The sequence below is a fragment of the Lithobates pipiens genome, unplaced genomic scaffold (genome assembly GCF_037356315.1).
Source record: "Lithobates pipiens isolate NorthernLeopardFrog02 unplaced genomic scaffold, aLitPip1_a1.2 Scaffold_27, whole genome shotgun sequence".
NCBI lineage: Eukaryota > Metazoa > Chordata > Amphibia > Anura > Ranidae > Lithobates > Lithobates pipiens.
Genome location: NW_027507788.1, coordinates 38,530,933 through 38,558,032, shown reverse-complemented (window position 1 = coordinate 38,558,032; position 27,100 = coordinate 38,530,933). Strand labels below are relative to the sequence as shown.

Here is a 27,100-nt window from a genome sequence, read left to right as displayed (position 1 = left end):
AGAATGGGGAGATGCTAAAGTGAACAAGCATCTGCCCGTTCTGCCTAGCAACAGTGACACTGATCTCTGCTCCCTGTGAATGGAGTGTAAAACATAGCCACACCCACAACAGTTAGCAACATGCCCCTAGGACACACATAGCCCCTACACTGCCACCTCCCGGTTAACCCCTTCATTGCCATTTACACAGGAATCAGTGCATTTGTATAGCACTGAATGCTGTATAAATGGCAATGGTCCCAAAAACATGTCAAAAATGTCCGATGTGTCCGCCATAATGTCGCAGTCATAATAAATCACTGATGGCCGCCATTACTAGTAAAAAATAAATAAAGATGCCATAAAACGATCCCCTATTTTGTAAACGCTATAACTTTTGCGCAAACCAATCAATAGAATGCTTATTGCGATTTTTACCAAAAATATGTCGAAGAATACGTATCGGCCTAAAACTGAGGAAAAAAAAAGAAAAGTGTTTTTTTTATACATTTTTGGGGGATTTTTTAGAAAAAAAAAGTAAAAAATTTGTTTTTTCAAAATTGGCGCTATTTTTTTTGTTTATAGCGCAAAAAATAAAAAACCAGTGGTGATCAAATACCACCAAAAGAAAGCTCCATTTGTGGGGGAAAAAAAAGGGCCGTAACTTTTGTTTGGGAGCCATGTCATACGACCGCACAATTGTCAGTTAAAGCGACGCAGTGCCAAATCACAAAAAGTGGTCTGGTCTTAGGCCAGCAAAATGGTCTGGTCTGAAAATGGTTAAAGCAGCGGAAAGCAGAAACATAGCCAAAAAATGATGCAAAAGATGCTAGTTTTCTCTATTGTCTAATATGAAAACACCAAAGCTCCAAAACAATTGGAAAATGCTTTACAAAATCTCTCATAAAACATACATAGAAACATGCAGCAAAATGCCAGAAAATATGTGCAAAAAAAAAAAAAAAAAGCAATGCTCAGGTTTGAATGTAGCCTAAACTAAGGTTTGTCTTTAAATTTACCTAATCATGCAAATTCTCACAATGATAATGAATATAATATAATAAATATTACCTGGTTGATACAGGAGCGGTCTTTGTTTTCTCCGATTCAATAATGTTCTCTGTTATCAGGGCTGCAGCATTACTGGAAATAGATGAAGTGCCAGAACTTCCAAAACCTCCAAATCCTGGAGCTTTCTTACCCTGACGCTCAGCATCCCTCCTAGCCTGCTGTAACTCTTTTGCTTTACGTCTCATCTCAGCCTTTGCCTCTCGTTCCTGAGTCTAAAAAAAAAAAAAAAAAAAAAAGTGTGTTTACTTCCTCCATCACAAGAAATATGAGACATCTCAGTAATCATCATAACACAGAAACTGAGATGTAATGCATAATTCAAAAGGATAAGTGATTCCACTTACAATGAAAGTAAGGTGCCACTGGCTGCCTGACTTCCCTGTGCTTTTATAAATGCTGTCAAAAGCTCACTAAGATTTTTCACTTCTGAAGGAAAGCTGCAGTGCAATATTAGCAGTCACAGCTCCACTTAATATAAAAACACACAAAAAATACAGTTTGAACTTTTAGTAACACATTTAAGAAAACTGGGTTTGATAGCTCCTGAGCTATGGAAGACACGTTCTAGGAACCGGGAAAACAAAACCCCAGTGGCACAGCTATCATTTATAATGTAGGCTACAGCACTATTATTCAGCAAGGGTGAGACTATATTGCAGAACCTTAACGTTTCAACATTGGTTCACACTGATGAGAGAGACCAGGCCATAAATCAAATTAACTGCTGCTGCACTCAAATCTCATTGCATAGGCATCGTGAAGAACGTGAAAGAAGTTGCCCTGCATGTGTTCCTACAAAAATCGCAGTACGGGAATTGAAAAAAATAAAAAAATAAATAAATGGTATACTCACCCAGCACCGATCCCAGCAGATTTCTCAAATTTCACTCCTCAACCTACAGACAGCTGGTGACTGTTAGTGAGAGGCTGTCTGCTCCACTCCACCAGCACTCACTGGAGCACAAAACTGTGGAGGGGGATTGCTAAGAGGCAGAGTCAGTTGCTGGTCCAGGATTCTGGGAGATCTTAATCATATGGTCATGTTGGCTGAAAATTGGCCACAGAAGTACAGAACTGCATTCCAGTGACCCACAGGAGAATAGCCACATGTCAGCCCAGGCCAAGAGCCTTCCTGCCTTTCCCCCTGACTTAAAGTGGAAGTAAACCATGCAAAATACCAATCGTACACTTTTGCCATGAAGATTACAAATATACAGCCTCTTACATCAGTACAGCAGCTGTTGTTTAAAAATAGATACACTGGATCTCACCTCTCTGACGGCTCTGAACACTTTCTCTTCATGAGAGTCCATCTCAGTGAATGTTCTAATTTGGGCCAAGTTCACATTTTCTCTATATCCCAAAGCCACAATTTCATCAAATGCAAATATCAGATCAAAACAGTGATCAGAGATTTCAGTCTCTTCCAAGGCTCGACAATATTCTGGAATCTGAAAAAGGTTACAATGTGTTACAAACATTACTCAACATATGAGGGGGGAGTATCAAACATCATTTTGCCAATTCAGGACTGCAAAAAAAATAAAAAATAAAATAAAAGAAGGAGACTACAGAATAATAAAATATAAATTAAGCTTTGGCGCTAAAAAAGGGTAATAATCAATGGTGCTATGAATAGATCTCATTGATCTTGTACCCGATGTGTGCAAAATCAGATAGGGACTGTCATATGAGCACAACAGGCAAAGGGGGAAAGCTGCAGCTGTTGTGAATAACTAAATAAAGCTCCATAGTGAAATGTAAACTGTGGCTATTGAAGCAATGTATCCATAAAGTTCAAACTGTACCTCACTGTTTAGGGGTCCAATTCACAAAAGCTGGGAAAAGGGAATTCCACATCCTGGCCGCACTTACAGTAAAGAACCCTCTACGCAGTTTAAGGTTAAACCTATTTTCTTCTAATTTTAATGAGTGGCCACTGTGTCTTGTTAAACTCTCTTCCATGGAAAAGTTTTATCCCCATTGTGGGGTCACCAGTACGGCATTTGTAAAATGAAAACATATCCCCTCTCATGCGTCTCTTCTCCAGAGAGAATAAGTTCAGTGCTCGCAACTTTTCCTCATAACTAATATCCTCCAGACCCTTTATTAGCTTAGTTGCCCTTCTTTGTACTCTCTCCATTTCCAGCACATTCTTCCTGAGGACTGGTGCCCAGAACTGGACAGCATACTCCAGGTGCCGCCGGACCAGAGTCTTGTAGAGCGGGAGAATTATCGTTTTATCTCTGGAGTTAATCCCTTTTTTAATGAATGCCAATATTCTGTTTGCTTTGTTAGCAGCAGCTTGCTATTGCATGCCATTGCTGAGCCTATTGTGTACTAAGACCCCCAGGTCCTTTTCCATCCTAGATTCCCCCAGAGGTTCTTCCCCAGTGTATAGATTGCATTCATATTTTTGCCACCCAAATGCATTATTTTATAATTTTCTACATTAAGCCTCATTTGCCATGCAGTTGCCCACCCCATTAATTTGTTCAGATCTTCTTGCAAGGTTTCAACATCCTACGGAGAAGTTATTGCCCTGCTTAGCTTAGTATCGTCCGCAAATACAGAGATTGAACTGTTTACCTCATCCAGGTCGTTTATGAACAAAATTAAATAGGATTGGTCCCAGGACAGAACCCTGGCAATTCCGAGTACTCCCCATTTATTGCCACCCTCTAAATTTGCCCATGTAGGCAGTTTTCAACCCATGTACTCATCCTATATTGTATAGTAAACGTTTATGGGGAACTGTGTCAAATGCTTTTGCAAAACCCAGATACACCACGTATAGGGGCCTCCCTTTATCTAGATGGCAACTCACCTCCTCATAGAAGGTTAATAGACTGGTTTGGCAAGAACTAGGCTGCCATTTCAATTTCTTTTTTCTGCAAATTCCAGTTTCTGGTGTCATGCTGATCCTCTTGTTTCAATCAAAAATGTGTATACAGATAAGGACCACTGACTTTATCCAGATCTGCATCTTGCTCCAGGTCAGTAATAATTTAGATTTAAATTTATCTCACACAGATTCTCAATACCTTCACCAGTGCAATTTAATTCATACATTATGAGATGCGCTGAAATATATTGGTCAAAAATTGTGTTTTTGGCATTTTGCAGATAGAGAAAAAAAAATAATTAAATTGCTTATGTGTGTTTTTCATAGGTCATGTGACTCAAAAAAACAAAAAACTTAACACAGGTGTTTAATTAATGTGTTACCAATGCATTTCAAATGGGGAGGTGCGTTTATTTTTTTTTATACTGAACAAAAATTCAGCAAGAATTTTTAACACCACAAAAGGAGGCGCAATAGAACAGTGTGAAGAAATACATGACATTTAAAGGAATGCAATCTTCTTGCCCTAAAAGGTGCCAACAGCTGACAAATTCCTATTAAATTTAAATTCATGATAAATAAAGTTGAATACAAAATTATATTATATTTTATTATTATTATTTTCTATTTATTTTTTTAACTTTTTGATGATATTCTAAATTTTCATGTGTGTGTATACTGGATTAGGATGGCCTCAAGTTCTGTGTTGAAGTACCACTTACCACTCTAGAGAAAAGTCTGAGAGTTTCAAGGTCCTCAAGGATGTTGCTGTTTTTTGTAGTAATTAGAACCATGTATAGTTTTTCCATGGGCTGGTAGACATAGCGAACACTTTCAGTTTCCACAAAGGTGTGCTGTTTTCCAGTATTCATTAATTTTGGAAAAGCAGCCAACAGTCCCTCAATCCGTGTCCGAGTCATCTCCACAAACTGCCTTGATACTATGGCCTTCCCTGCCTTCGTACAGACCGCAGCAGCCAGTAGCACCTGAAAAGAAAAAGAAAAAAGAAAATAAAAAAATCTGGCAGTTCCAACTCTAAAGAAAGCTTTACAAAGAACTTGTAGTATAAATAGTGTAAATCTTAAGAAAAATAAATAAAAAAACCACCACACACACACCACAAAAAAGCCCCCACGCATTTTCATGCATGTAGGAGTATAGGAGTAGTGATCAACAGTCAAATGTCTATTTGACTGAGAAATATAGCAATCAGACAATGGACTGGTAACTGATGAAGCTTATATCAGTATTATACATCTTTGTTTAAAGTGGTTGTAAACCCTTTTTGGTGACTTACCTATAGGTAAGCCTAGAATAAGGCTTAGCTATAGGTAGTGGAAACATATCTTAAACATGCACCGTTTAGGAGATATTCCACTTGTAGTGCGCCAATGTCATCGGTGCATGTGCTGTGAAGAAACGGACCACCATGCCGTTTCTTCCCCCAGCGTGTGCTGTGACTGACGACCCCTGTGTGGGAGTAACGTCATGTGACTCCAGCCAGTCACAGAGTCCGTGGCCCCAGAAGGAAGAGGGGCAAAGATGGACGCGGCCTGTGCAGGGGACATCGCGGGCTTCGTTTGCAGGTAAGTGTCATACTAGCCCATTATGCTTTTCATTTGCAGGCCTTGCAGGGAGCAAAAGAGTTAATAAAACTTGTCGGGGTTAACTTCCTCTAAGCCATGCCCCTACCGAGACTTGCAACGAAAATCTCCCTGAAAACAGTCTCCAAATGTCAGACCTTCTGAAGAGTAGCGAAGGCAATATACAAAAATGCAATGCTCATGAGTGCTGTCAAAGTGGGAATGCCCAGTTACCAACTGTGAGGAACAGTTATAAAAGCAATACAATCAGCACCCTTTGATGTGCTCAATTTATTTAAAGTTTAATGGGAGTTTTACATAGGGAGGATTAGACCCCTTCCACTCTCTATCTTGTACAAGTGCTCCTTTTTAGGTCGGTCTCATTGGGTGCCTGCATTTGTTCAGTCTTCAGTTGTGTTTTGCTAAGTTTTAGCTTTTAATGTACAATTATATACACATTCTATTGATAGCAATCTCCCCATTTAGTGTAGTGCTGCAGAATACAGAAGCATCTTGTCACAGCTACAGAGCTTTCACATATACATTTTTTTTCGAAGTGTGATAGAGATAGATATCTATATCTATATATCTCTCACACTTCAAAACAGGAAACAGATTCGATAATTATATTTCTGACTGGCAGGGCATGGGTTATTGATGGCTTACACAGCACATTACTGCTTATTATGCAGGGATGTGCTTATCCTAATATGTTTATTAGTAACAAGGATGGAATTCAACCACCTCCCTACAATTGCACTGTACAAAAAAGGGAGGGGAGTATTTTTGAAGTGCCAAATCAAAACAGCACTGCAGAAAGAAGGCGAGGGCAGCCAGTGCATTGGTCGAGATGTCATTAGATCAGATCACAGACAAAAGACACAAAGGCCAATCTGATGGACTATGAACATTGTTAATAGCCATTATGGTCAATCACAGTGATTGGAAGAAATGGTATTAACATTTGTAATCTCAGCAACTCTCTCACTTGCAAGAAATATTACTTCCATTGGCCACCAGCAAAAAGGGGCCAGACTCACCAAGTAGCAAAAAAATTTACAGCGAGGGCACATGGACAGCGAGGGCACATGGACCACAAAAGGAGGCAAACTGACTACCAACATTATAGGGCAAAACACCACGGACCACCAACAGTTATGTGGCACTCGCCACTGAATACCAATATTTAAGGGGCATGCATCATTGACCACCAACATTCAAGAAGGAATTCATTACCAAACCACCACCAAAAAGGGGCATTAGCTCCTAACCACTGAAATCTGCACGTTGTTCTGTGCATTACATGGTCCTGACCACTGCACTCTACATGAAATGTCCGAAACCAATGAATTTGGGAAGCATTGCAGGGCCCCAAGAATTGTATCCCTTTATATAGGAAAATCTAAAAAAAATAAAAATAAACCCAACAGTAATTAAGGATTACTAAACCCTCTTTTTTTAAAATAACATATCATACTTACCTCCTCTGTGCAGTTGGTTTTGCACAGAGTAACCCCGATCCTCCTCTTCTGGGGTCATTCCTCTCTCCGTCAGAGAAGCGTGATCCCGAATCCTGCTGCTGTGTCTATTGACACAGACAGCAGGACTTGGCCCCGCCATTGGATTTGATTGACAGCAGCGGGAGCCAGTGACTGCGCTGCTATCAATCTATCCAATCAGGATGCGAGACTCCAGCTGAAGCTGGAGTGCTCATTCCTGTCGCAGGAATTATGATGCTCAGGTAAGTAAAGGGTTGCTTGAGGGGCTGCTGCATGACAGGAGGTTTTTCACCTTAATGCACAGAATGCATTAAGGTGAAAAACCTTGAGGGTTTACAACCCCTTTAAACTACAGCCTGTATACACGCCCACATGTGTGATGTCAATAGCATGTGACCTGGCTAGCTCTGAGAACAAGAAACTGTTCTCTCCAGCATAAAACACAGACACAACGGAGCATGTGCAGGTCGGCTACTCTGCCTGCGGTAGATGGCCTTCCCCAGATAGACAGTGCAGGGAGGGGGATGATCTGTGTATACAGCATAAAAATAGGATTTTTTATACTCACCGTAAAATCCTTTTCTCTGTAATTCACCAACAAACACAGCTCCTCTCTGTAACTAAATGGGTTGTATAGCCTGCCATTAGGAGAAACTAGGCAAAATTGTTACACAATACACAGAACTTTAATCCTGCCCCAGGGGGGGGCAGGCCCCGTGCTAGCAACCCTTGCCACTGCTCCTAGCAGCTTCAGTACGTCAACAAGCAGTATAACGTAGAGAAAAGGAGGGGTGGGTGCTGTGTCAGTCAGTGAACTACAGAGAAAAGGATTTTACGGTGAGTACAAAAATCCTATTTTCTCTTATATTCATATAATGTAACTAAATGGGACATCCCCAAGCAGTGCCAAATGAGGGGTGGGAAAAAAAAAAAAACGCATTAAAACTTCATCCACCATGGCAAGTGGGAACTAGTGAAACTAAACCCACAAAAAAAATAAAAAAAAAAAAAAAATAAAAACAGCAGTGTACGGAAAAAACACACCGCCATATAACCGGGCATTCTCAACAGGAGAGAACGGCAACCTTTTTGCGGAAGTAATGCAACAGTGCATTAACACACAATACTGCGTTTTTAATCGAAAAAACACTCAATTGCAACTACATGGCCGCCTGCAAAACTTTGCGGCCAAAACAGGCATCAGCCGATGCACTGACGTCTACCCTGTAGAACTTTGTAAACGTATGGACAGACGACCAGGTCGCCTCCTTGCACACCTGAGTGACAGACGCTTGGTGTCGGAAGGCCCAAGATGTTCCGATTGCTCTTGTAGAGTGGGCCATGACTGGAAAGGGGGGCACCTGCCCCTTAAAGGTGTAGACTTGGACTACAATCTGTCTGAGACCGCCATACCCTTCCTTGGACTAGCCACCGAAACAAACAGTGAGTCTGACTTCCGAAAGGGAGCCGTGGCAGACAAGTACACCTTCAGAGCCCTAACCACATCGAGAGCGTGAAGGGCTACCTCTTTGGGGTGCTTCGGCTTAGGACACAACGATGGTTATACAATGTCCTCATTGATATGAAAAGCCAAAACAAAGGACGGTTGTGGACGCAACACCACCTTATCCCTGTGGATGACCAGATAAGGCGACTTGCATGACAAGGCCGCCCTTTTCCGAAACCCTCCTGGCCAAGGTAATGGCCACTAGGAAAACCACTTTCTGTGAAAGGGTCAACAGGGGAACCTCCCTGATATTCTCAAACGGCGGCTTCTGAAGCGCCAACACCAGGTTCAAATCCCATGGGGGTAACAGAGGACGCACCAGAGGGACTACATGTCGCACCCCCTGAACAAAAAGGTACTCACTAATGAGTGAGACACCATAAGTCGCTGGAAAAAAAGACAGCCAGAGCTAAAATCTGCCACTTGATGGTGCTCAACGCCAACTTCTGGTCTACACCTTGCTAAAGAAACAGCAGGATCCTGGATATAGAAAAGGAGCGCGGATGCCACCCTTTCTCCTCACACAGAGATATACCATCGTACTTGGAAGGCTTATATCTTCCTGGAAGAAGATTTCCTCGCCCTCAACATAGTTGGAATCACCAAGTCAGACAGACCCCGGTTCCTCAACACCTGGCTTTCAACAGCCATGCCGTTAAAGCAGGGTGAAAGATTGGACCTTGCAGGAGGTCCTCCCGCAGTGGCAGCCGCAAGGGAGCGCCTGCTACCAGACGCACCAGGTCTGCGTACCAGGGCCACTGAGGCCAATCTGGGGCCACCAGGATTACTGGGACCCCCTCGGCTTCCACTCTGCGCAGCAACAGTTTTAGCAGAGGAAAGGGCGTAGATCAGCTGGTACTGATCCCACAGAGCCACCAGCGTATCTGACACATCTGCCCATGGATCCCTGGTCCTGGACACGAATCTTGGTACCTTCCGATTGAGATGGGAGGCCAATAGATCCACATCTGGTGTGCACCACTTCAGGCACAGCAGCCTGAATATCTCCGGATGCAATGCCCACTCTCCTGGGTCCAGCATCTGTCGACTCAGATAGTCCGCCTGCCAATTTTTCACCCACGGGATGCAAATGGCCGACAGGGCCGGTACGTGTCACTCTGCCCACCAAAGTATGCGAGTGACCTCCCGAGCAGCGGCTGAGCTTCTTGTTCCCCCTTGGCGATTTATGTATGCCACAGCCGTGGCGTTGTCTAACTGTATCCTGATCGGACGCCTTTGAAGACTCATCGACCAAGTGTGGAGGCACAGCCTGATCGCCCTCAATTCGAGCAGACTGATTGGCAACTTGGATTCCTCTGTCCACCGGAGGCCCTGAGCCAACTGAATCCCCATCACTCCACCCCAGCCGGACAGACTAGCGTCCGTAGTTATCACCGTCCATTTCAGAGGAAGAAACGATGTTCCGGACTGAATCACCGGGGACCTCAACCACCAGATCAGGGAGTCCCTAACTGGTTGGCTCACCTAGATCTGCCGATCCAGGGACAATGGAGACTTGTCCCATTTCGTCAATATCTCCTTCTGCAGGACTCTGGTGTGGAACTGGGCATAAGGTACTGCCTCGAAGGAGGCGACCATGAGCCCCAGTACCCGCATACAAAAGCAGAGCGACAAACATTTGCGGTTCTTCAGTAGATTGACCGCAGATCTGAAGGGAGAAAAACCCTTGCTTCCCTGGAGTCCAACAGTGAACCCAGGTACTCCAGATGCTGAGTCGGTAAAACCAGCGACTTCTTTAAGGTTCCACAGCCACCCAAATTCTTGCAGGGTCTGCATGGTGATCGCCACATCCTCCTCTAATTCTGAGGCAGAAGAAGCTCTCAGGAGGAGATCGTGGGTTACCTATACTAACGCGATCCCACGTTGTCTCAGCAACGCCAATACTGGAGCCAGTACTTTGGTAAAGACTCGGGGGGCTGATGCCAGGTCAAAAGGAAGAGCCACAAATTGGTAGTGGGCTTCCCCGACTGCCAAACGCAGAAATTTTTGATGCTGAAGGCATATGGGTATGGGCAGGTACGCATCCTGGGTGTCCAAGGATGCCAGGGAGTCCCCTTGATGGAGTGCAGCGACTACTGAGCGAACGGATTCCATTCTGAGCCTCTGCACTTTTACAAAGTGATTGAGGGCTTTTAAGTCCAAGATCGGACGTACCCCTTCCTTCTTGGGAACCACAAATAGATTTGAGTAGAACCCCTGGAAGCGTTCCGGAACTGGTACCATCACTCCCTGATTCAGCAAGTCCCTCACTGCCGAACCAGGGATGTGGGTATGCTGGAGGGGGAAGAATCTGTTTGGCGGCCAAGAGAGAAACTATCTTGTAGCCTGTGGAAATCAGGTCGCAGACCCATTGGTCAGATAACCAGGAGGTCCACCGGGCTGCAAACTCCTGAAGGCTACCCCCCCACCCGAGATGTGGGTTGGGGCAAACCTTCACGCGGTAGCACTTTTGTTTGCAAGCTTGTTAGGCTCTCGGTTCCAGGGACGCTTTTGACCGTCCATGGGCATCCTGTCGGGGCTCGGGGCCTTTTGTCGAAGCACCGGGCGGACGAAAAAGCCGCTTGTGAGTGGAAAAAGAGGGCCCTTGCCTGCGGCGTGAATGCTTAGCTTTCCTGGCCTGTGGGAGTAGTGTACTCCTACCACCCGTGGCATTTTTAATAATGTCATCCAACAAAGCTTCAAAGAGCCGGTCGCCAAGGAAGGGAAGATCCATCAGGGCTTTCTTGGATGCCTGGTCAGCAGACCAGCATTTTAGCCAAATCAGGCTCCTCAGCACCACAGCTGACACTGAAGCCCTGGATAACAGAGGGAGAGTATCCAGGGCCACGTCACAAACATACTTAAGGCCTTGCACTAGTTGATCTGCTAGTTCCACGCAGACAGGGGAGGCCTGTTGCTCACCCAATTCACAGTGCGAAATGTTTTGCCCACTCAGTCAGTGTCTGCGACACTAGTGCAGATGCCAGTACAAGACGCACGGCTGACCCCACAACCCTAAACCAGGAACGAGCCACTGCATCGGCCTTCCTGTCCATGGGATCCTTGAATGCAGGAGTCCCCTCAACCGGGATCGTGGTTACTTTATTTAACCTAGATACTGGGGGGTCCACGGCCAGAGGCGCCGACCATTTTTTGAGAAGGCTGTCCTCAAAGGGGTAGCGCACCACCAAGTTTTTGGGGACCGAAAAGGTCCGTTGCAGGCTACACCATTCCCTGTAGATGAACTTGTCAAAATAAGCCAAATATGGGAACACCTTAGGTGAACGTGCTGGCTTGCAGGACCCAAAAGGGACCGGTACATCAGCAGAGGGATCCGCTGGCTCCTGAATCTTCAGGGTATCATGCACCACTGTGATAAGTGCTCCAACAATCATCAACCAAGGAATCATCCTCACCGTCCGAACGGTCCTGGTCAGCCACATCTGATAGGTCAGAGCAGGGGTCCCCAGCCGCAACAGGGCCCGAGTCTGCATCAGAGCTCTCCCCAGGAGGACAGGGGGGTTTAGGGGCCTCTTACGTGCACCTTTCCTTCCACGCACAGCCTCTATTTTAGCAACAAAAGAGTGAAGGACCACCGTCGGGGTGTCCATGGGCACAGCGATATCCGCAGGTGACCTGGTTGCAATAGCCTGAATTTCGGGGGAAGAAGCACCAGTTTCTGAAGCCATGCTGACCCTAGCCCAGTGATGGCGAACCTTGGCACCCCTGATGTTTTGGAACTACATTTCCCATGATGCTCATCCACTCTGCAGTGTAATGGAGCATCATGGGAAATGTAGTTCCAAAACATCTGGGGTGCCAAGGTTCGCCATCACCGCCCTAGCCTAACTGCCACCTGCAAGGGGACTTAGGACAGTGAAGGTCCCACCTCTCCTGCTGCCGCCGCCGTGTGGGGGGGAGGGGTACTTAGAGCCAGACTCACCACCCTGGGGCGTTCTGTGAATGCCACTAGCTGTGCCTGTAGCCCCTAGGGAGGTTACCCAGATGCAGAGTGGAGAAAACTGTCGGCAACAGCTGTCTACAATAACGGTGAAACTTTCTGCAGAGCTTGCTCCAGCGTTCAGCAAAGAGCCATCCAGCGTCCTGTACACACAGTGGATGCAGAAAACAGCCTGTGAGCACTTGTAAAAGCTGTCACAAGAGAACTGCGGTGAAAAGAGCGCTCGGGCTTCAAGAAAATGGCCGCCAATGCAACTAATAGGAGAATCCTATAGAAGATGGCTGCTGAGGCTCACAAGGAGAAAACTGCATTTCCCACAGTCAAGAGGGCCTCCGGACAGCGCCATGCGGTGACAGGACAAACCCAGAACAGTGCTGCCTGCCTACAGCCAGAACACCAGAACACCTCCACAGACACCCTTTGGGACCCCCCAGACCGGGACCAGGACCAACGCTAGCCACACAAAGCCCTCACAGGTGAGAGACCCAGCGAACCCCTCTCACACACACTGCCAGCAGCGCATGCAGCCACCCCCCTCAGGGGGGGGGGGGGAAGGAGGGGAGATAGGGACTTGGGAGAAGATAAGGAGGTGAGGTGGTCCCCGAATCGACCCCCAGGGAATGCCCAGCTGCTCAACCCACCGAAGTAGGGAGAGCCGTACTTATCAGTCCTGAAGAGCTGGGAGACATTCCATCACAGACCTACTCCTGCGCAGTTACAGGTTAGCTGCTGGTCCGGTATACTGTGATGCAGACATCAGCAGCCCCGTCATATGTATACCCCGGAGCACTGAAGCTCACCAATCACCTCTGGAGCAGAGGCATGTCGTGGCCTGCTGAGCCTTAGCTGCAGCCTGCACATGCTCGATGGCTGGACTGGGGCGACTACAAGGAAAACATTAACCAGCCGGCAGTTGATAGAAGATCCCAGGATCTTTCATCTTGCGCAAAAATATCAAACCTGCAGCAAAAACATGGACCAAAAAGGGCCCGCAGGGTTCCTAGGTCATTCTCCTTACTAGGCAAAATAAAAACGGCGTCTGCTGGGAGCAGTGGGGAGGGTTGTTAGCACAGGGTCCGCCCCCCTGGGGCAGGACTAAAAGTTCTGTGTATTGTGTAACAATTTTGCCTAGTTCTCCTAATGGCAGGCTAAACAACCATTTAGTTACAGAGAGGAGCTCTGTCGGTCGGTGACTATAAGAGAAATTACACAGAGCAGGTCAGTATGACAGGTTTATGATAAAATCCCTAAGACATTATGGGGAGAACAAGAAAGCTTCCAAGTACCAGGAAATCATTTATTTTAATGAGCACCATTACCACTGAATCTCAGGTATCCACCCATCTTTCCCTGACCTTACAATAATAGCTTTTGCCAAAACCTGAGACAAATCTTTTTCTAACCCAAACTCCAGGCCCCGAATAGGATACCTTTACACTATCTAAACTTGCAGCGTTGCTCTTCTAGCAGACTTAAATCTACTGAGGATCTATACACATCACAATAAATTTTCTACCCTTCAATTATGAATAAACATCAAGCAACATATTGCAGCACTCAAGTTCCCCTCTATAAAATGTACTATTATCATGAATTCTTATTTATATAAAATCAAAACAAACCCCCACTTTTATCCCCTTCCTGAGCAGGCCAATATTTTCATCTTTCAGCACTGTCACACTTTGAATGACAATTGTGCAGTCATGCTACCCAAACTTTAAGGCTGCTTTCACACTGTGGCGGTATTCAGGCGTTACAGCGCTAAAAAAAGTGCCTGTGTAGCGCCTGAAAAAAACCGGCCCCTTTCCCTCCAGTGTGAAAGCCGGAGGGCTTTCACACTGGAGCGATGCGCTGGCAGGACGGTGAAAAAAGTACTGCTCGCCGCATCTTCGGAGCGGTGTATTCACCGCTCCTACCCATTGAAATCAATGGGACACCGCGGCAATACCGCCGGCAAAGCGCCGCTGCAGAGGTGCTTTGCGGGCGGGTTTAACCCTTTTTCAGCCGCTAGCGGGGTTAAAACCACCCCGCTAGCGCCCGCAGACCGCCGCTAAAACGACGGTAAAGCGCCGCTAAAAATTGCGGCGCTTTACCGCCGACGCCGCTCCCGCCCCAGTGTGAAAGCAGCCTTATTTATTTATTTAAACACAACTAGAGCATTCTTTTGGTGGTGTTTAATCACAATACAGGGCACTTTCACCCGCTTCCTGCCCAGTCCAATTTTTCATCGTTGCTGTATTTTGAATGACAATTGCGTAGTCATGCAACACTGCACCCAAACAAATTTTTATAATAATTTTTCCCCCCATAAATAGAGCTTTCTTTTGGTGGAATTTGATCACCACTGGGGTTATTATTTTGCGCTCCAAATAAAAAAGCCCGAACATTGAAAGATAAAAAAAAAAAAAAAAAATTCTCGATTTCTGTTAGAAAACTTTGAAAATAAGCAAGTTTACTCCTTCAGTGATGGGCATTAATATGCAGCACTGGCAGGCAATCACTGATGGGCATCACTGGTGGGCTCAACTGGTGGTCTCCAGTGGGCATCCTCGAAGGATCTGCACTGATAATCACTGTGCTGTCAGGAGAGCAGACGATCGTCTCTCCTCTACTCGTGTGTCAGTGCAAGTAGAGGAAAAGCCGATAAATGGCTCTTCCTGTTTGCACTGTGATTGGACACAGCTGATCACATGGTAATGAGACATCAGACACTCTTTACCAGGATCAGAGATGTGGTGCCTTAGACTGACACACTGCCGATCCCCTCACTGCCAGGCGGAAAGTGGGTAATTACCACTGGGTTCCCCCCACCAAAAAAAAAAAAAAATTAAGAAAAAAAAAACACCCTTTCATAGTTTGCTATAAAACTTTGCAAACAGGTAATTTTTCTCCTTCACCGACGTACGGTGAAGAGGAGGCATTGATGGCCACTGATTGGCAGCACTGTTAGGACTGCAATGATAATCAACAAAAGCCGGTAATTGGCTCTCTTTTTTGTTTAAATCCGTGAACAGCTGTGATTGGACACAGATGATCATGTGGTAAAGAGGCGCCGGTTGGCTTTTTACCTCAATCTGTGATCTGTGTGTCCTCCAGGCATTGAGATCACAGAGTGCAATCACGACACGCCATTATATGTTGCCGCCCCAGAACTAGTCGGCCGCGCTGTAGCTGTCGTTTGGCAAGTGGTTAACAAGGTGTTGGAAACATTCCAGAGATTTTGGTCCATATTGAAACGATAGCATCACGCAGTTGCTGTGGATTTGTTAGCTGCACATCCATGATGCGCATCTCCCATTCCACCACATCCCACTGGTGCTCTATTGGATTAAGATCTGGTGAATGTGGAGGCCACTGGAGTACAGTGGTAATGTTCATGTTGATTGTCATCATCCAGTTTGACATGACTTGAGCTTCATGACATGGTGCATTATCCTGCTGGAAGGAGCCATCAGAAGATGGGTACACTGTAGTCAAAGGGATGGACATGGTCAGCAACAATACTCAGGTAGGCCGTGGCATTTAAACAATGCTCAACGGGCCCAAATTGTACCAAGAAAATTTCCCCCATACCATTACACCACTACCAGCCTGAACCATTGATACAGGGCAAGATGGATCCATGCTTTCGTGTAGTTTACACCAAATTCTGACCCTACCATCTGAATGTCGCAGCTGAAATCACGACCTTTTCTTAGCTAACAGAAGTGGCACCCAGCGCGGTCTTCTGCTGCTCTAGCCCATCCGCGTCAAGGTTTGATGTGTTGTGCATTCAGAGATGGAATTATGCATATCTTGGTTGTAACCAGTGGTCGAGTAACTGTTGCTTTTCTATCATCTCCAACCAACCAGTCTGCCCATTCTCCTCTGACATCAACAAGGCATTTTCCTCCATGCAACTGCCACTCACTGGATATTTTCTCTTTTGGGCAATTCTCTGTAAACCCTAAAGATGGTGGTGCTTGAAAATCCCAGATCAGTCATTTTTTTTTTTAAACTCAGACCAGCCTGTCCGGCACCAACAACCATTCCACATTCAAAGTCACTTAAATCACCTTTCTTCTCCATCCTGATCCTCAGTTTGAACTACAGAAAGTTGTCTTTAAAACATCTAGATGCCTAAATGCATTGAGCTGCTACTATGTGATTGGCCGATTAGAAATTTGTGTTACTAAGCAATTGAACAGGTGTACCTAATAAAGTGGTCAGTGAGTGTATATATCTAATCAACATTTAATAGTCCTTCAGACTATCTTGTGTAACATCTGGAGTGTTTACACCACCGTGTAGTTTCCAACAATGGTGAAATCTTCCACCGTCAATATCGGTTTTGGATGTATTGTATGTATACCTTTGTTGATGGGACCACTTTCTGGCTGATCAATCAGCATATGTTTTCCAATAGGGTTAAGTGCTCATGCACACGGACGTTTTAAAAAACTGTCTGCAAAGCTAGCTCCGACGCCTGGAAAAACCTGCGTTAAAAACGCGATTTTTACCGCGTTTTGCTTTGGCGTTTTCACGCGTTTTTTAGCGTCAGCGTTAAGTAGCGTTTTTAAAGAAACATATCTCTTGGCTATAGCACTCAGAAAACAAAGAAAATATGTTACGCGTTTATGCGCATTTTTTGCGCGATTCGCGGTTTTACAGCTCTAGCTCCGCGCCACGGAACACACTGGTCCTGGGTTTTTTTTTTTTTACAGCTTAAAAACGCCTATGCCATTTGCAGATCAAAAACGCCTAGGTGGGCATGAAGCCAGAGACTAACATGGACAGGCGTTTTAAGCTGCAAAAAATGCTCAAAAAAGCAGCTGTAAAAACGTCCGTGTGCATGAGGCCTAAGTATCAGATCTCTGCTCTAAACTGTATTACCCATTCAAACTCAAGATAAAAATAAAAGGAATCATGGTGCTTTCCATTTTAAAACCAAATTAATAAAATAAAAATATCACTCAAATAAAACTGCTTTGTAGAGCTCTGCAGCATGAAGAATAAATAGATAACAAATCCTCGGCATATACAGGCAAACAGCAACTCCTGTAGTAAATCCTCCTGGCTAGTAACAGTCGCTGCCCCTCCACCCCCTTTATTTTAATACATTGTTTTTAAATGATTTCTTTACTGTGTATTTCTCCTGAGTTGGGGCGATAATACAAGGGAGAGCAGAGATCTTTTACTTAAAGCAGAACTTCACCTAAAATGTGAGGTTCTGCCGATCCTCCTCCCCTGTGCAGTTTTCAAATTTTTTTGTTTTTAGAGCTGGTACCAATTTGTGACCCGCATCCTCTTCTGCTCTGTTTGCCTTCAACAAAACCCTTCAATTTAATGGTTTCAAACTGTTTTCTAGCTGGGTGGATAGAGAAAAAAAAAAAAAAAAAAAAAAAAAAAAGGATTCTGAATTTCTATTTATCAAAATTATAAAAAAAAAAAAAAAAAAAAAAAACAACAAAAAACACACCCTATCTAAAGAGAGTTTTCTATTTAAAGATGCATTAATAATTTTGTTTATTCAGCATGAAATGGAGCTTAGTTTTGTAGCACGAGGCTGTATATTCTGCAATATTTACATTTTTGGTAAACTCATGTTCTGCAAGCTGAGAACATGCACTGCATTGATGCATTCACACAATTTCACAGTAATCATGAGATCAAACAAAGATCAGGACTATTCCTTTATTCTATTGCTTTGCAAATCTATGTAAATTACAAACTGTATGATTAAATCAGTTCTGATATCACTGTTTTACTAACCTGACTGACCTTATTATTCTAAACAGGAAATCTTCAATTTTGTTTGCAAACATTAAAGAGGAAGTAAACCCTCTTTTTTTTTTTTTTTAAAAACACCCTGCAGGACAAAGGCATAATGAGCTAGTATGCATAGCATACCAGCTCATTATGAATTACTTACCTGAGATTGAAGCCCCTGAAGCGACCCTTGTTCACCTCCTTCATCGCTGACATGTTGAATCGACGTGTCTTCCAGGTATCGCTGCTCCGGCGCTGTGACTGGTTGGAGCAGCGACGACGTCACTCCCACGCATGTGCGCTGGTACCGCCACTAACGGCACGCAGTGCGTCTGATGTCTATGGTGCATGTGCCTTAGACATCGGTGCTGCTATTTCTGCAAATATCTCCTAAACCTTTTGGTTTGGGAGATATTTCTTGCACCTACAGGTAAGCCTTAATATAAGGCAGCGCCTGTTCGGGGGCATCCACTCACCTGCTGCCACATCACCAGCCGTCCCATTAATAAAGTGAACAAGACTGTCGGTGAGTCAACAGTGGATCAGAGGAGGAGCCGCTGCTGGACAGAGATGACAGTTGCTCTTTAAAAATTATGATTTAGTGCTGATTCACACTTGTGCGATATCAGACATCACATGTAATTCGCAGCGCACTGCTGTTCACATTACATGCGATGTCTGTGCGGGTGCGATGTCAGCCATACAGATAGTATGGCTGATATTCACACCGCATTCGGTCCAAACACACACAGGACCCTTTTTTCTGTTCGGACCAGAATCGGATCGCATGTGTGTTCACACATATGCGATCCGATTCATGTTCGAACTGTCAGTTCGCAGTGCAATACGCGAGCTGAAATGGGGGTGTCATTAACATAATGACACTCCCCAGCAGTTCGCATATGGCAGTGTGAACTGCCATGCGTGTCAGGAGCGATGCGGGAACCCAGACATTATTTGCAAGGTTCTCGCATCGCTTAGAGCGCAAAAAAAACAAACACCACAGAGGTGATCAAATACCACCGAAAGAAAGCTCTATTTGTGGGGGGGGGGGCATAAATATTATTTGGGAGTTAAAGTAACAGTGCCGTACTTCAAAAAATTGCCTGGTCATGAAGGTGGTGTCAATCTTCCTGAAGTGGATATGATAAGAACATTTTACCTATACATGAGAACTGGTAACCACCCCCACATTCCCGCAAAAGCAAAAAGAAAGAAACCATAAGCATACAAAATCAGATTTGCCCCTTAGGACCAATAGCAAATAAATGGATAAGTAACTGGCATTATGTAGGATATGGACATGGGGGGGGGGTCCATATTTGGGTATAGCATCGCATGTCCGCGCAATTGTCAGTTAAAGCAAGGCAATGCCGCATCGCAAAAAATGGCCTGGTTAAAAGGGGAGTAAAGTGGTTAACAGCAAATGACGCTCATCTTAGCCTCCGTTTAGTTTGCAGGTGTCCTGGGGCTCATATGTGATCAGTTATGACAAGACATTTGCTGGCTTGCCAGTTCAGTTGAGTACATAAGAAACTGACAGTTACCCACTGGATGACTTTATTGGAACTGTTTTGGGAAACAATTAAATTGATGGGTTTAGTTTTGTTTCAATTTGTTAATCAAGTCCATGTAAATCTGCTAGTGCACCTAACACTACCCTCTTCCCAGACTGACAATACTGGCTGCTGTACAAAGGTGTGTCCATTGCACCTCAATCCAGAGTGGAGATACCCCAAGACAGGAAGTTAGTAACTGGCCAGATCCCCAGGGGAAACTGAAAAAAAGCCTAAAAAAAAAAAAAAAAACAAACAAATGCAGCCACTACATTTAAGAACTGGTATGCTGCAATAGATTAAAGATTTGTTAAACCACCGTAACTATGAAAATATTTTCCCATCAGGTCCGCCTTGTGATTGACAGCAGTGGATGGATCCCAAAACGGCTGTAAAATCTGCCCCTTGCCATCTACTGTCAATCACAATGAGGGCGGGCAGACCCGATGGAGAATTAGGCTCTCGTTAGTTCTCTGTCAGGCTCCACCCACTGTCAGTGTTTAGCCTGCAATACTGGTTGCTAGGATGCTGGTGGCCTGTGTCCTAGAAACCAATGGAGGAAATACAGTAATGAAGTGAAACACACAGCCTCCCAAAACAACTCTGGACTGTCTGTATCCCAACAGAGTTGGCAAAAATTACCTCCAGGTTTATTATCTATGAATTGGAAGTAAATCTTTTGAACTGTCTCAGCCATAATGGCCCATTGAAAACGCAACACAAATAAGTAATAAAGTCAATCTGTTGCCAAACGGATTTATGAATTAGATGCAGGAAACTTTAAAAACAAATCTTCACCACCCCCTCCTACCAGCTGCTCTTTCAGGTTTAGCCGGCGAGCCTCTTGATGGCGCACTGCTAGGCCTGCCCCCTCCTCCTTTGTGAATGAAAGACTCTAGGCCTCCTGGGATATTTGACATGCATACCCCAGGAGGCACAGTGCACATCATTTGCCTAGGCAAGCAAAAAAAGAAAAAAGCATTATTGATGTAGTTCAGCAGAGGAGGGAATTTTGATTTGAGGGTGAAGATCCACTTTAAAGTGATTTCTTTATTTTTTTAAAGAGCAAACACGAAGGTTTACAAACATACTTCTACTGTACAGCTTGTTTTGCAGTGTGGCCCCGATCCTCCTCTTTTGGGGTACCTTGGTGGCTCTACCTCGCATCAGATAACCCCCTGGGGGTTACCGTGCAGGCACCCTCCCGAGTCCAGCATTTGTGTCCATAGACGCGAATGCCAGACTCGGCCCTGCACCCGCTTTGTTGAATCTGGCTGACATCAGTGGGAGCCAATGGTTGTGCTGCTATCAATCTATCTAATCGAGAGCTGGGACCCCGTGCAGAGAGGGACAGCGCATAGCATTACAGTAAAATGGGGAGGGGGCGGTCACTGTCAGAAGTTTTCACCTTAAAACATAGGATGCATTGGGTGGGAAAAAAAAAAAAAAAAAAAACACGAAACGTTAAAACCCCTTAGGACTGACCCATACCAGTTTTACTGCTATGCTGCAGCTCTCCTGAAAATTGATGACAAAGACCGATTAGTCCAACGGATTTTTTGTTAACTTTTTTTGTCTGACTATAGATCTATGTTTGTCTCAAGCATATTCAAAGCCATTTACTGTTGACTGTCTCACTACCTCTACTGGTAGTTTATTCCAAGCATCAAATACCCTTTTAGTAAAATACTTTAAGATTAGTTTTGAAATTTCTTCCAGTTTGAGGTCATGCCCCCATGTTTTTGATTTCATATTGAAAAAACTGCCCCTCCTGAACCTTATTTACCACCTTGGATGTATTTAAAGGTTTCAATCATGTCGCCCCTTTCCCTTCTTTCCTCCAGACTGTACATATTAAGTTCCTAAAGTCACTCTGGATATGTTTTATCCCCCAGACTTTACATAATTTTTATTGCCCGTCTCTGGACTCGTTCTATTTTATCAATATCTTATATAGGCGACTCTGCACTTACGCCTGCAGGGGGTGTGTGCGCGCCACTGGTGGACCACTTCTGCTCCGATTATTCACAGCAGAAGGTGATCTGTGGTTGGCAGGCACTGGATATCCGCCAGCATCTGCAGATTTTTGTTAATACACTCAAAACTGAGAACTGCCTACATAAACAAGGCAGATCTGTTCTTCCCCTAATAAAAGCACCTCACACAGTACACAAAACATACATTGCACACAGAAACCCTTTGATTGCCCCAGATGTTAACCCCTTCCCCGCCAGTGTCATTAGTACAGTGACAGCGCATGTTTTTAGCACCGATCCCTGCATTAGTGTCACTGGTTCCTGCAAAGTGTCAGTGTGATTGTCCACCTCAATACCGCAGTCCTGCTATAAGTCACTGATCGCCATTACTAGTATATAAAAAAAAATTCCATAAATATATCCCATAGTTTGTAAATGATACAACATTCACGTAAACCAATCAATATACGCTTATTGGGAATTTGTTTACCAAAAACATGTAGCAGAATACATATTGGACTAACTTTATGAAGAAATTGGATACGTTTTAAAGCATGAAGTAAAAAATATTTTTTCCCCCCAAATTGTCGCTCTTTTTTCATTGATAGCGAAAAAAACAAAACAAAAAAAAAAAAAAAAAAACACAGGAGGTGATCAAATACCACCAAAATAAAGCTCAGTTTGTGGGAAAAGATGGCAAATTTGTGTACAGTGTTGCATGACTGCACAATTGTCAGTTAGGGCTCATGCACACAACATTTTTACAGCTGCCATTAGGGCCGTCTTTTTTTTAATTTTTATTATATTTATTTTTAACGGCCTCTAAACGCCCTTCCATGTTAGCCTACGTGTCCATGCACACAAACTGTCAGAGGCATTTGGAGGTAGATAGAGGTCGACCGATATATGATAAAAAGGCCGATTTAGACTTGCAAATGACTTCTGTAATAGAAGTCAATGGAAGTTGCCTGAGTCTTCATAAAAGCAACTTTCCTCCTCTCTGGGCAGTCTGCCAAGAAAAGAGCCAAGAGATACAATGTTTACACTTGAATGAACTCAGCTCTGTGTGTAGAGTTTAACCATTTAAAGACTAAATCTTTTCTGACACTTGTTGCTTACAAGTAAAAATACTGTATTTTCTGCCAGAAAATCACTTAGACCCCCCAAAAATTATATATATATATTTTTTAGCAGAGATCCTAGGGAATAAAATAGCGGTTGTTGCAATATTTTATGTCACATGGCATTTGCGCAGAGGTCTTTCAAATGCAATTTTTGGGGGGAAAAAAAAAAATACACTAATGATTTAAAAAAAAAAAAAAAAAAAAAAAAAAGAAAACACAATTAAAACAGTAAAGTTAGCCCATTTTTTTTGTCCAAAAGTTTTAACTACCTGTTTTTATTTAATAAAAAAACAAAAACTATATATTAAATAAAATCAGGTAGTCAAACCTTTTGGACGAAAAAAATAAATCGGGCTAACTTTACTGTTTTTAGTTTTTTTTTTTTTTATCTAAATCATACATACAAGTAAACTGATTGGAGGTTTGTTTTGTTTAATAAATGTTTAAACGTAGGAAATTTTCTGTACCACAGCGGGCAGGCGTTGATGGTAAAATGCTGCTAGTTTTAGCGGCGCTTTACCATCATCTTAGCGGTGCTATTCGGCTGCTCGTGGGGCGTATATAACCCAGCTAGCGGCCAAGGTTAAATGCACCCGTGAAGCACCGCTGCCACATCACATGCACTTCGGCAGTGGTGCCCATTAATATCAATGGGCAGGAGTGGAGGAGGAGCGGTATATACACCACTCCAAACGTGCTGCTTGCAGGACTTATTTTTTATTTTTATTTTTATTTTTTTTAAACATCCTGCCAGCGCATCGCCTCAGTGTGAAAGCACTCAGGCTTTCACACAGACTGCAGGGGAGCCATTTTGCAGGCGCTATTTTTAGCCCAAAAGCGCCTGAAAAACGCCCCAGTGGAAAAGGTGTCTGTTAGATTTTATGAGATGAAGGGGGATAAAAGAGGAAAAAAAAAAAAAAAATCTGCATCATATATTGGCCATCGGCCTCCATGATTTCTAAATATCGGCATCGGCCAGAGAAAAACCCATATCGGTCAACCACTATTTGGAGGCATAAGCGTTTAGGGGCATTAGAAAAAAAAAACCCACACGACAGCCTGTGCTTCCAGGAGCAGTAAAAATGGAAAATGCCCAAAAACACAGCTAAACACATCAAGCCGTGTTTGACATTTTTACATTGTAGGGAGTGTTCTTAATGAAAAAACGCACTATAACGCTAATGCAAAAACGTGGCTAAACAACCTGTGTGCATGAGTTCTTAACCCCCCTGGCGGTATTCCCGAGTCTGGCTCGGGGGTGGAAGTTTTATACCAAAAGCGGTAACCCCGAGCCAGACTCGGGACCGCATCGCTGAATGCAGGAGGAGGTTTACTTACCTTCTCCCTCGGATCCAGCGATGTCCCCCCGCTGTACGAACGGCTCGTCCTCCACTCGATCTATCACGGAGCCGATCTCCGTCCCCTGCGAGCGTTGTGACGCACAGGGACGGAGATCGGCGCCAAATTCAAAAAGTGAAACACACAGTATACATATAGTATAATGTAATCTTACAGATTACATTGATGTATTTAATAATGTCACATCCCCTTTGTCCCTAGTGTTCTGCCCAGTGTCCTGCATGTAGTTTTATATTATAAAAACTGTTCTTTATGCCTGGAAACTGGAGATTGTCCATAGCAACCAAACTGTCCCTTTACATCGGAAATGATTTTAGACCAGCTAGAAAACAGCGATAATAAATTAGAATCACTCGCAGAATTGAGTGATAGTGATTTGTGTGGAGATCCGTCATCAAATATTGAAAAGTAATGACAGTGACAATTCTGCAACTGAGCAAATTTCAGTGTTTTTGATTTGATTATTGAATAATTTTTATTATTATTATATTATTATTTGGTATAAATTATTTTAGTTATTTATTATATTATAATTTAAGATTTAATTTTTCAATGTTATCTTACCCGGGATGTCTACTACACTCTGGTTTGGACAGATTTAAAGTGGTTGTATAGTCATTTTTTTAACTTTTACCTACAGGAAAGTCTATAATAAGGCTTACCTGTAGGTAAAAAAAAAATATCTCCTAAACCTGTACGGTTTAGGAGATATTCCCCTCGGTATGCGCCGCTGACTGCAGCGGCGCATGCGCACAAGGGGATTCTCGGCTGAAAGTCCGGCAGCGGTCGGCCCGGATGAAATCTCCCGCGCGCATGCGCGGGAGTGACGATATCGCGGCTCCAGCCACTCACAGTGCCGGAAGAAACGCAAAAGGAACATGTCAGCTCCCTCAGCGTGGATCGGGCCAGATGTCGGGGCCTCGTTCTAAGGTAAGTATTTCATAATGAGCTAGTATGCGGTGCATACTAGCTCATTATGCCTTTTGCTTTGCAGGTGTTAAAAATAAAATAAAAAAATTAGTGGGTTTACTACCGCTTTAAGTGTTATTCCTAAGAATTACAGGACTACAATATATAACGCCAACATTTTCATGCAAAATAATTGTACCGCTTTTAGCACCTAAAATCCGAAATAATCATACCGCCAGGGAGGTTAAAGCAACGCTGAGTCGTAACGCAATGGTGTGGGGGGGGGGGGGGGTACATCTTCTAGAGGTCAAGTGGTTAAAGGGTCCATACTGTCAGAAAAGTGTTACCAACCCTTGATTAAATTGCCCCTCCCCTGCATGCTAAACCAATCTGTGCCCAAAATCTGTCCTCCAACCAATGACATTGAGCCATACACGCTGTATATAGTGCCCTATGTATTAGGCCCCGCTTGCGCTTATGTGCGGGTTTTTTTTGAGCACTCATGCGGCAGCACAGGGCAACCGAGTCGCCTGATTGGCCTGCCCTACACGCAGCACACGCGCCAAAGTACCTCCCGCACCTTTTTTGGGTGGCGAGCTTCCCATGTCCTGTTGTGTGTCGGGGTGGCATTGAGAAATAATGGCAGTGCACACCTTTTAGGGACGTGTGCACAATAATAAAATTAAAACAAACAAAAAAAAAAAAGGGAAATGCGTTTCTGTGAACATTCCTGGAGCACACAGGTGTGAATGAACGTAGAAGAAAAGGTGAAGAATATTCGCGTTTCCCTCATAGGTATGCTGTGTGAGTCCTACAATGAGGGGCCTCAGGTGAGGCTGTCATGGTGAAGTGTAGTAATGAAGTATAGAGAACCTCACCAGTCCAGAGCAGAGGACCCCCTACCCTCCCCCTCATAACAAGAGAAGGCCCGTCCCGGGGCCCCCCTCCTACACTCAGTATATGAGGGGCCCCTGTACTCTCCTGTATCGGGCCAACTGACAGGACGCAGCCAGTGACAGTTCCTGTGCTCCGGCCGGCTGTGGCCCCGGGTCCCCCCACCAGGAGGATGTCCGCTCCCCCTAAAACACCCCCCCGAACCCCCTCCTCACCATGTTTGCAGTTCTCACGGCCGGTTATTACGCCTTTCTGCCCGTTCTTTGGACTCCAACAGCCCTCTCCACAATATGGCAGTCCCGGGGCCACGTCTTCAACAGGAAGAGACGTAACGTCCGGGGGAAAGAAACCTAGTAATGGCACGTCTGACAGGGGGAGGCGGTAGCGGCCATGTTGGATGAGGGCAGTGCGTTCTGTAAATGACGTGTGTTCCGAAGTCCGTGATTGTGTGTGGAACACGTAGACGGTTTAGACGTTCCTACCTGGGTGTTCACAGGAGGAATACAAATATATATTGTACTCTGTGTGTAACGAGGTTTTATATCATGTCCATTAGAACAACAAAACCTGAGAGAGAAGTCATTTGTGAAGGAGGAATCTACATTCCCTGGAATCCTCGCATACTTATTTCTGTAGCTAAAATTGGGCAGATTTGTGCATTTTGGGCACAATTTTATTCCCTTAGAAACAAATGGAAACGCGTCGTTTGCGCGTTTTTGTGTGTATTTGTGCATTTTGTTGCAGGGTTTGTGTGATTTTCCGCTCAAATGAAAAAAAAAAAGTAAAAAAAAAAAAAATTGTAATAATATATGAATAAATAAATGTAAAAGAAATACATGAATAACTAAAAATCATCATAAATAAAATAAATTCATAATGTGTAATAATACATAAATAAATAATAATTAAACCCTAACCTTATAAAAAAGAATAATGTATATTGTTAATAATAAATTAATGATAAATAACCACCAAAACCCAAACAGAAAAAGAATATTCATAATTTATTTATTTATATTGTGTTAGGGTGTTTATTATTATTATTGTTTCTTTTTTAAGGGTTAGGGGTTCATTATTTATTGATTATTA

General features: G+C 43.9%; 1 protein-coding gene across 1 annotated transcript in view; it reads right to left on the bottom strand.

The window, feature by feature from the left end:
- Positions 1-26,377, bottom strand: part of ARCN1 (archain 1 coat protein complex I subunit delta) — a 45,510-nt gene extending 19,133 nt beyond the window's left edge. Inside the window, exons 1-4 of the mRNA XM_077456829.1 lie at positions 26,227-26,377; positions 4,618-4,881; positions 2,322-2,501; positions 1,051-1,262 (exon numbers count right to left, since the gene is read on the bottom strand). Coding sequence (XP_077312955.1) covers positions 1,051-1,262; positions 2,322-2,501; positions 4,618-4,881; positions 26,227-26,229 — 659 coding nt within the window. The 5' untranslated portion in view covers positions 26,230-26,377. The remainder of the gene's footprint in view (positions 1-1,050; positions 1,263-2,321; positions 2,502-4,617; positions 4,882-26,226) is intronic.
- Positions 26,378-27,100: the final 723 nt, after the last annotated feature.